Genomic DNA, 11529 nt, shown 5'->3' with positions numbered 1-11529 from the left:
AAAGACTGTGAATGGCTTGCCAATTACAGAACCAGTTTCTCCTCCCTTGGTTTTCACACCTCTACTGCTAGAACAGGGCCTCATCCTCCCTGATTGAACTAACCTCGTTATCTCTAGCTTGCTTGCTAGCATATATATACCTGCCCCTGGAAATTTCCACTACCTGCGTCTGATGAAGTGGGTATTCACCCACAAAAGCTCACGCTCCAAAACGTCTGTTAGTCTATAAGGTGCTACAGGATTCTCTGCTGCTGGTGTATATAGTATATTTAAAAGAAACCACATTAAATACAAGAAGTCTAGCTCTACATCTCATTCCTCATCCTCACCTTCAAACTACCATGTGGGTCTGCTCTTACCCACATCTCAACTCTTGTTTCCTGCCATTTGCACAACTTGGGATCTGTGTGCTGCTAATTTTGCTTCCTGTCTTGTTTCTTTCTAACTTACTTCCACAATACCTTATAGCTTTCTCCCTTGCTGGCCCTTATGTCTGGAGTATGTTCTCTGCTCCTTCAACCAACCACCCTCTCCTTCTTCAAATCCCTTTTCGAAACCTACCCCTTTCCCCATTTTGTCCAACAATTACCCACATTTTCAGGCCAGCCTAATAAAATCTAAAGCCTAAATTGTGGTTCTATCACAAGCCCTGTGTAGGTGGCTGCACATTGGTGAGCCTTCCACATCCATGAGCATTACAAGGAAGGAATGTGCCTCAAAAAGTATGCTGGTTCCAGGTAGGCTTTGAGATATTTCGGGTACTGAGTTCACAACTTACTGAGTTGAACAGGACATGGTGGGGTAGTTCATACTTTTGCTGCCACTGTAGTTTGGCTGGAGATATTTTTCTGCAAGATTTGAGTACGGGGTGAGCACCACATTTGAGAAGTCAACACATGAGAGCAGCAGAAACAGAGAAGCCATGGCTGCTTGTAAACCTGCCCTTGTGTAGATAGTCAACAACAGCTAAGTACTGCAATGGATACTTTCAGACCTGCATGGAGCTGGCGGGTAGGTGGATTGAGAGGTGACAAAAGATGGGCAAAAGCATTGTGGAATTATGCTAGGACAACTAATTGCACCAATGCAACTTCTGAAGTAGTACTTGATGTCTGCACTAGCATTGCAACAGTACAAAGTGACACACTGGAGGACCATATAGTGCACAGCTTTGCTCAGACCAAGGACAGTCACAGTAGTGGGGTATGTTTTTGCACAGTGTTGCAGGCACTTCTGTTTATGGACATGTGGAGTGTAACAGACATTCAGAGGGGTTGCAATGGTGCTGGCAACATAAAAATGTTCTAGTACAGACAAGGCCTCAGAATGCAACAAACTTTCACCCCAGTCACTGGAATGCCCCAGTTGGTCATTACCTAAACAAAGTATCTTTGTCTCGTTACATCTGTGGTTCTTTTGCACTTAGAAAGAATTTTGTCAGGTCTAGGTTAATGTTTGTCTTAAAAACTGCATTAACAGAACCTTAGCCATCCCACTGCCACATGCACAGCACCCCCAAACTGTTTCATGGCTGTCCTAATAAAAATGCTGTGGTGTTGGAAATCTAGGTCTTGCCATTCTTTCTAGTTGACACATTCTCACTGAGAAACCATTTTCTTGTCTTTGCAGGAATAGTGTGTAACAATTTTTGAATTTCAGAAGGCTTTTCCTTCCCAATAAACCTAGATGGCATAGATTTCACAGCAATACCCCTTGGAAATATTTGTGAGGCTTGAGAAAATGAAATATTTTTGATGCTCTTACCTTATCGACATAGTTTGCAATTTCTATCAGCCTCTGCTTAACTTTTTCCACGTCCTTCCCCTGTCTCTGAAACTTAGAATGTAAAAGAGTAATGCATAATCAGCATTAGTATTGTGACATTTGCCTGCAAAAATCACCTACCACTGGCAGACTGACATTAACATTTGAGGTTTAAATGCATAAAAGGCCAAAGACCCATTGACTTCCGCGGGACTAGGATTTGGCTCAAAATGGCACAAAATTTGGCACAAATTGGACGAAGGGATTTTGTTTTCAGAAAAGATTCTAAAATCCCTTACACTCCTACGGAGAATCTCCCAAGGATTGTTTTTATTGCAAAAATGGAAAGGTTCTTCTTTTAACGGTCTCTGCTATTGCAAGAAAGTGATGTCTGCTATTTAACCAGCAGTGTTCAAGAAGCGGAGTCTGTCACATTTTGAAAGAAAAAATGTAAATTGGAAAACAGTTCGTACCAAGATTTCACATCTTTAGTTTCACTCCAGCCCGTTGAGACATTTTTGACAATCTGTCTCTTTTATTTGTTTTGAAACCCACTTTGTAAACTGCATACAGTCTTGCTTAATTCAGCATAATTGCCAAACTACAACCACCACCAACACTGAATTATGCTGTTTACTCTAGACAGTGATGGTCTCCAGAGGTCAGAGTTAAATAGTGCATTGGGGCTCAACCACCTCACTGGGTCATGGCCAGTGAATACTTACAGGCATCCATTTAAATTACTGAAAGAGGTCCCAGATGTTTGTGAGCACTAAATTCCTTCCAAAGTGTTGCAAGGAACATTTTAGCCTTGGAACAAATACTTGTCACCCTTACACTGTTTTTAAATAGTCCTTTCTGTTACTGTAGCCCTACTTAGATGACAAATGTTGTTTTAGCAATGTACAGTATTGGTCTCTTAAGCACAATTGTTTGAACACCATGAAAACTGAACTAAACAATCACCTTCCTTCCAATACTCCCTGTACTAACTGCATCTTTTCTTTAAAACTTTCTTACCTCTCGATTATCTGCAACAATAACAAGCTCCACATATTTTGTTATCTTCAGAGTCTCCCTCTTGTGCTGCCAAAACAAATATAAATAGACATCTGTTTTTGCATCAAATGACCCTGAACACCTGAGTATCAGCTCTCGGTCACCCCAGCAAACACACTGTCAAAGAGTTTTAAAATTTTCCTTCTCAAGCTTCATGCCACTCAATTCTTGGTCTCTTTTCTCTTCTTTACATAACCCTCTCCCTCTTCAATCAGAGGAGAGGATGTTTACATGGCATTCACCCAATCATCAAGAAAGCTGGGCAGTACAGGTAGGCAAATGGCCTTTCTGTAATTTGTAATCCTCCACCTTGCTCTATTTGAAATGGTCAGTGCCCCTTGCACGACTAAAATCTTTTTTGGTGGAAAGACCTTAGCTGTTTCTTGCAATATTTTCAGAGAAGCACTATGGTAACAGCTTGTAATATTTCACATAATGGTCAACTGACCACTTAGCACAAAATTGAGATGTTGAGAACAAAATTAGTCAAGGGACCAAACGACATAAAGAGAAGAAATTCGTGAATTGCCTATGCACCAATTCTAAGAGCCTGGGTAACAAACAAGAGGAATAGGAAATGCTCATTTATCAGCATAAATTTGATCTGGTGGGTATTACTGAAACTTGGTGGGATGATTCACACAACTGGAATGTTAAAATCAATGGTTTTAACCTATTTAGTAAGGATCAAGTGAGGAAAAGGGAGCGGGAAAGGCACTTTATGTTAAAAATGACATTATCTGTTTCCAAGTCACTGATAACTCGGAAGAAAATGAGCTTGAATGGTTAAGGATCAATGTCCTAACAAATAAGGGACAAGATGGGGTACAAGTTGGTGCCTGCTATAGACCACTAAATCACAGGAACAGGAAAACTGCTTTCTTACACAGCTATCTATAATGTGTAAGGAAAAAGAACTGAGTGATCATAAAGGCTTCAATTTGAGTGACATATGCTGGAGGTCTTATGCTGCTGGCACTAAAACATCTTTGGAATTTCAAAACTTTATAGATGACAATTTCCTAACTCAAAAAGTGTTGCAGACAGCATGGGGGAATTCTATATTAGACCTAATGGATAAAGAGGAACTGTCAACAGAACTAAAAATCAATAGTAGCTTAGGTACATGTGATCATAACTTGATCACATTTATAATGTGCAAGCAGAATAAAGTCCAGACCAGTGATATATATGTTTGGTGCTTTAACAGAGCCAGTTTCACAAAGCTGAAAATATTTATGAGCCAAATCAGTTGGGAGAAAAAAATTAATCAGAAAAATATGAATGATAATTGGGAATAATTTAAGAACGTCTTACTACATGCCCAAAAAAGCCACAATCCGACAGCTGAGCAAGAAGGTTATACTGGTTAAAAAGCCAACCTGGTTTAGACGGAAAGTGAAGGCAGCTGTATAAAATAATATATAACAAATGGAAGAAAGGAGAAGGTGATAGTAAAGAATATAAATCAGAAGTTAGGAATTGTAGAAAACTTGTTAGAGAAGTCAATGGAGGCAAGAAGAAATTATGGCCTGTAGAGTTAACGACAATAAGAGGGAGTTTGTTAAATATAATAGGAACAAAAGGAATTCTGACAATGGTATTGGTCCATTACTACATGGAAATGGTAGAATTATCAATAATACTGCAGAAAAGACAGAAGTGTTCACTAAATGTTTCTCTTCTGTATTTGGGGAAAAAAGAGATGATGCGGTCTCATCATATCAAGATAACACACTTCCCATTCCCTTAGTATGCCTGAAGAATGTTAAACAGAAGCTACTAAAGTCAGACATTTTTAAATGAGCAAGTCTAGAGCATTCAAGAGCTTTAAGACAGCAGGCCAAACAACTTGCAGGATTGTTAATGTTAATTTTCAATAAATCTTGGGAGACTGAGGAAGTTCCAGAAGACTGGAAAAAAACGAATGTTGTGCCAGTGTTTAAAAAGGGTAAACAGGATGAGCTTGGTAATTACAGCCTTGTCAACCTGACATTGATCACAGGCAAGATAATGGAGCAGCTGATAAGGGACTCGACTAATAAGGAACTATAGGAGAGTAATATAATTAATACAAATCAACGTGGGTTTATGGAAAATAAATCCTGTCAAACTAATCATATTTTTTATGAGAATACAGTTTGGTTGGTAAAGGTAACAGTATTGCTGTAATATATTTAGACTCCTGTAAGTCATTTGTCTTGATATCACACCATGTTTTGATTAAAAACTAGACTGATATAAAATTAATATAGCACACATTAAATGGATTAAAAACTGGCTAACTGATGGGTCTCAAAATGTAGCTGTAAATGGGAAATAAGTTCTTGGCCCTACACTATTTAACGTCTTTATCAATAACCTGGGAGAAAACGTAAAATCATCCCTGATAAAGTTTGCAGAAAACACAAAAATTGAGGTAGTGGTAAATAGTGAAGAGGATAGGTCACCGTTTAGAGCTATCTGGATCGCTTGGTAAACTGGGTGCAAGCAAACAATATGCATTTTAATATGGCAAAATGTAAATGTATACGTGTGGGAACAAAGAATGTAGGTCATACTTGCAGGATGGGGGTGTGATGTTATATGATTAAAATATGACCATGTAGATCATTGTTGCTATCACTGTTATAACACTGCAACAAATCTTATACAAAGTTTGTCATGTAACGTGATTTACTGAATATAATTATCCTGCTTGTATGTGTATATCATCTTTGTATCTGAAGTTATGAATATTGACTATGTACCAATATTTCAAATGTGTTTGCTCCTGGGAAGACACCCACCAGGTAGCTTACATCCAGTCTAGCCAGCAGATTGTGAATGGACCATTCAAGTTGCTGACCCATTAATGAGCACAATGGGTCACAGAAGAAGCTTATTCCCGCCCAATGGGTCTTCCTGTGGACATTTTAGCCAAAATATGGGTAATGACTGCTTCTATGACTCATGGAAGCATGCAAGGGCATATGACACTGGACTCAATCTTGTGCCTATATTTTTACACAAACTGTGCTGGGGGCTTTGCTTGGGACAATGAGTTTCCGTCCACATGGGAGAAACTATAAAAAAGCCTGGAAAGAGCCATTTTGCCTCTTTCCTGCTCTGACCCCTGGACCACGGACCTATACTAATGGGAGCCCTCTAACCAAGGGACTGAGGACCTTCCAAGCTTTAGCAAGCAAGCAGGACCTTGCAAGCCAGCAATTTATTCCATCATTGCTTCAAACCTGCTACAAGAACTTGGCAATTATTATATGTATTTGATTTCATTGACCATTTAAACTCTCACCTCTTTCTTTTTTCTTATAAAATACACCTATAGATATCATTTACTCAAGGATTGGCAACAGCATGATTATTGGGTAAGATCTGAGTTATATATTGACCTGGATATGTGGCTAGTCTTTTGGGATCAGTGGAACCCTTTCATTGATGAAATTGGTTTTTAATAACCATTCATCATTAAGTCTAGCATCTGGGTGTTGAAACAAGGATTATGATACCTAAAGAGACTGCATTTCTGACTTCTTGTTAGTCAATGTGGTGAGAAAGAAGCTTACTTTTGTTACTGCTATGGTATATCTTAAGGAAGAATAACCACCAGTTTGGGGCGAGTCTGTTCCATTTTTCAGCAGTTTGTCCTGAATCTAGTATTCTCAGTTGTGACCCACTGAGGCCCAGTGACAGGGGGACTTTATGCTAGGAAGTAGTAACTCTGAAAAAGATTTGGGGGTCCTGGTGAATAATGAGTTGAACATGAGCTCTCAATGTGATGCTGTGGCTAAAAGAGCTAATGAGATCCTGGGATGCGTAAACAGAGGAATCTCAAGTAGGAAGAAAGAAGTTATTTTATTTCTGTATTTGGCACCAGTGCAACTACTGCTGGAATACTGTGTCCAGTTCTGGTTGTCACAATTCAAGAAGGATGTAGATAAATCGGAGAGGGTTCAGAGAAGAGCCATGATAAAGACTAAAGCATTAGAAAATGGGATTTATAGTGATAGTCTCAAGGAGTTCAATCTATCTAGCTTAACAAAGAGACGGTTATGGTATGAAGTTATTACAGTCTATAATGGCTCTTCAGTCTAGCAGAGAAAGGTGTAACATGATCCTATGGCTGGAAGTTGAAGCTAGACAAATTCAGAGTGGAAATAAGGCCTTTTTTTTTTTTTTTTTTTTTTTAACAGTGAGGGTAATTAACCATTGGAATAATTTACAAAGGTTTACGGTGAATTCTCCATCACTCGCAATTTTAAAATGAAAACTGAATATTTTTCTAAAAGATCTGCTCTAAGCGTTATTTTGGGGATGTTCTATGGCTTGTGCACTCCAGGAGGTCAGATAAGATGATCACAGTGGTCACTTCTGGTTGTAAAGCCCATGAATCTATGACCACTAAGAAACACCAGTGAGGAGGGAATGGGGAGTGAACTAGAGGAGATATGAAGAGGGGAATCAGTGAATGACATAAATATAGGAAGCTACAAAGAAACATGAACTTCAGGAAAAAATGGGTGGGTGAGTGGAAGTGATGGATTGAGAAGAAAGGTTGCTGAGGCAAAACTGGGAATGGGGAGTAAGATTAGGTCTGGACAGACTCAGGGAAAAGGGAGATAATGGGAAAGGGAAAAGAAAGGTAAGCAAAACAGGATAGAGACAAGAATTGTGAAACAAAATACAGAAATACAAGCTTCATCCTGGAGGTTGCAAAATGTTACTACCTTCATCAATGTTACTAAATTCATCAATTTTTAGTGTCCTGCAAAGAAATTTAGAGGAGGAAGATGAAAAATTACTGGCAATTGTAATCTTAATAACTCTATAACTATGAAGTTTTATACATTTTATTATAAGCAGATTTTGACATTTAAACCATAGTATCTGTATAATAATCAAATTACAGGTAGAGCAAATGCTCTAAACTCTCTGGGCTGGAGAAATCTATGGCTGAGTGCAACATTTGTGTGAAGTCTGGGGATTTGCATGATTAAGCATCTTGATTTACCTTCCTTTTAAAATCTCTATCCACAAACACTGGGCATGGGTGAAACGCCACATTACCGAAATAAACAAATGACTACATGTTCCTATGTGTGGCAGAGCTGGTTTCTCTGCCACTGTAGTTTTTAATAGATGACTGAGACTCATTCTGAGCTGCTGTTCTGAAAAACCGCAGATTTGTAAGATGCTTTGGTTTTTCCCAAAGCTAATATTAAGACCATAGATGACAGCATAGATGTAAACATGTGAGAAATGCTTGGGATGCCAATCAATTTAAGCCATCTCAAAGTAAACCTGCTTGGAACGGGGAAGATTTAGAAATTGAACAGTTGACTGGAGGGGCCCAATCATATGAGCCTGTGGTGACTTATTAGTGTACTGAACCTATTCCTGTGACTTGGCCAGAGGCTGCGTGTGTTCCTCAGATACAATATTTATTTATAAAAAGTACTTAATTATCACTTCTTTCAGCTTGTCTTCTGAAATTAATTGCATTGTGGTGCAATTTATGTCCTGACTTACCCATACTTACAGCATTAGAAAAAGACGTAGCAACATATTACAGCAAATGTACATGTATTTGGAGAAAAAGAAATTTGGTAATGTACTATTTAATGTTCCTGAAAGGCAAATGAATTTGTTCCAGTACATAAATAACATCCCTTGATGCCATTTAAGCTGCTTTCCTTAACACTGAACTTAACATAAAGACTAAATGAACTAGGTAGGCAATGTGGCTATAAATACTAATATTTCCCATTTAATAAAAACCATGTGCAGATTTGAGCTACTGTGTTACTCTTGAACATCTCAACCATTCCCTTCTACAATCCCAATCCAAAATGCACATGAATTTGTGGCAATATTTTTTCCATTTGGTTTGAAAGTTATTTATTTTATACAATTTCCATTAGCTAGATGCATTGAAAGTCATGGGCATTTTCTCCTACATGAAAACAATTACAGACGATGTATTCCTAGAATAAAATGCTGAGAACATGTTCTGCGTGCATAAGATACTTTCCTATTACAATAAAAAGGTTTGTTTAATTTCTACATGTATTATTAGGAAAGTAACATGGCTATAGCGTTCTCCTTTCCCTCTTGAGTGGGCTAAAAGCTATTCTAGATTGTCAGCTGCTTTCTTCAAGACTGAATTGCAAGTGGCACAGGAATCAAAATACATTACCAGAATTTTTAATCTGCCTACAGTTCTGCACCACCTCATTTATGAAAACAGGGAAGAATTAAAATACGAGCAAGAAAAATTATTAAAGGCCTTGATTTAGCAAAGCACTTAAGCACATGTTTAACTTCAAACACATGCTTATGTTCCATTGTCTTTAAGAGAACTTACCATGTGGTTAAACGTTTTGATGAATAGAAGCCTAAGAAACTGGAGAGATTAACTCATGGACAAAGTGTACAAGAACTAAACAAGTATTGATTGTCAAAGCAATAAGACTCAGATTGTGAGTGGCCCCTGCGCAGGACTGGAAGCTACCCAGGGCTCACTCACAATCTGAGGAGCATAAGGTCTGTTGCTCCTGCTATTCCCCAGGGAGCAGGATGTTGAAGGCAGGAGGGCCGCCCAGAGGATTCAGGGGGCCTGGGGTCTTCAGCAGCAGGGGACCCCTATTGCCGAATTGCCGCCGAAGACCCGGCACTTCAGCGGCGGGTCCCAGGGCTGAAGGATCCCTCACCGCCGAAGACCCAGAGTGGAAGAAGCTCCAGGGGCCCGGGCCCTGTTAGAGTTTTCCGGTCCCTCCAGAGCGAGTGAAGGACCCCGCTCCAGGGGCCCCGAAAAACTTTCGTGGGGTCCCCTATGGGGATTGGAGCAAATTGCCTCTCTTGTCCCCCATCTCTGGGCAGCCCTGGAAGGCAGGGTTGTGACTGCATCCCTTCCCTCTACATCAGTCAATGAAGCAGGGCTGGAACAGCACAGGGAACATTCTGCCTAATGCAAGGAACAAACTGTGCTCCTCCTGTGCCCAAGGAGCAGCAGCAAGAGAGAGCGCACCCTTGGCAAGGCACAATTTCCCCAATGTTTTTCCTCGGAAAAAGCCATATTTTGACCTAAGTACGGGAGGAGAAGTGATAGCCTCCTAAATCAGTGGGTTTCAATCTGCGGTCTGCAGATCCCTGGGGGTCCACAGACTATGTTTAAGCCTTCCAAAGAGGTATGCACCTTCATTCAAAATGTTTAGGCATCTGCAAATGAAAAGAGGTTGAAAACCACTGTCCTAAACCATATGTCCAGGTAGATCCAGAGAGGTATAACACCAGAAGTCATATGATGAACTTTAGAAATGGGAAAATCTCTCTACACTGGAATCTCAATCCCAAGAGAAATGGCAGAAGCTCCATTTGCTGGGCTGTTTAGAACTAGGCTGGGTTAACCATCTGATATTGTAGTATAAGGAACCATCCAGCACCAGCAAAGAAGAGAGAATTTAGCAGGGTCTTTTCCAATCATCTCTATTTTATTTGATTTCATGATGGTCACCACCTCAAGGTAAAATCTTGGCCCCACTCAATGGAGCCTCGATTTCACCATCCATGCATTACTTTAAATCGGTTCTCAAACTTTTGTACTGGTGACCCCCTTTCACATAGCAAGCCTCTGAGTGCGACCCCCCCTTAATAAATTAAAAACACTTTTTAATATATTTAACACTATTATAAATGCTGGAGGCAAAGCAGGATTTGGGATCGAGGCTGACAACTCGTGATCCCCCAGGTAATAACCTTGCGACCCCCTGAGTAGTCCCGACCCCCAGTTTGAGAACCCCTGCTTTAAATGATACACATGTAATGCAACAATTAATTTTGATCTGGATATTTCACCAATTTCTGGAAATTAGCATAAGGATATCACCAACAATCCACAAACATAAAACTATCTTTTCACCTACCCTCGTTGTGAATGCTTGAGAAGACTGTGGTGTGTCATCAATAGTGATGCCAGAGACGTTGAATTGGTTGCCACAAGATCCAGAGGCTATTTTCAGGTTCTCAGCTTGGTAGATCTTGTGTTCACTTGTAGCATTTTCCAATGGCTCCAGAATGTAGGTTTTATTTTCAAGTAAAATAAGCCCCCTGTTTTATAAAAGATCAGAAAATGACACATTGCTTTTAAGTGCTAATGTGTGTCTGTTTTCAGCCAACCTACAGGTTTTAATAATGATGATGAAATATGAATACTGATTTATAATGTCAAAACCTACTGGGGTCTGAGACACCTGTGATGTATGTGTCGTGCAGGCATACCGTACTTTACAAGAAGTAAAGTCAGAGAGAAAATACTCCTCCTCTGAAATGTTGTGCTATAGAGCAAAATTACATTTGTGTTTGATGTGTTTTCCATTCTTCCTGTGATGCATTACCACTGCGGAGAGGAGTTACAATGCATCTGCATTGTATCTGGCAAATATTAACGAACAAGAATGTAGTGAAATACTTTTATAAGAAAAAATACAAAATTCATTATGATCAGCAACATGTATTATAACTTTTAAAGTGAATGCTGCTGCAAGCAGCAAATCTGCCAGTTCAAAGATGAACCTCAGTATCAAAATGAGTTATCGAATACTGTATGATAGGGAATTATAATGGAGCCCAGATGCATTAACCACTGGATTTCTGTTTAATACAATAGACTCCAAGAATAATAATATGAACTGCAATATTACCTGCCAC

At 39.4% G+C, this 11529-nt stretch overlaps 1 protein-coding gene across 1 annotated transcript in view; it reads right to left on the bottom strand.

Annotated features, from left to right (window-relative positions):
* The window catches only part of ADAM12 (ADAM metallopeptidase domain 12), a 305398-nt gene that overhangs the window by 77543 nt on the left and 216326 nt on the right, over positions 1 to 11529 (bottom strand). Inside the window, exons 6-8 of the mRNA XM_032794825.2 lie at positions 10746 to 10929; positions 2785 to 2850; positions 1765 to 1836 (exon numbers count right to left, since the gene is read on the bottom strand). Of these exons, the coding sequence (XP_032650716.1) occupies positions 1765 to 1836; positions 2785 to 2850; positions 10746 to 10929 (322 nt within the window). The remainder of the gene's footprint in view (positions 1 to 1764; positions 1837 to 2784; positions 2851 to 10745; positions 10930 to 11529) is intronic.

This window comes from Chelonoidis abingdonii, chromosome 15 (assembly GCF_003597395.2).
Source record: "Chelonoidis abingdonii isolate Lonesome George chromosome 15, CheloAbing_2.0, whole genome shotgun sequence".
Lineage (NCBI taxonomy): Eukaryota > Metazoa > Chordata > Testudines > Testudinidae > Chelonoidis > Chelonoidis abingdonii.
The sequence above is the reverse complement of the archived record's forward strand: the minus strand, read 5'-3'. Positions and strand labels throughout refer to the sequence as shown.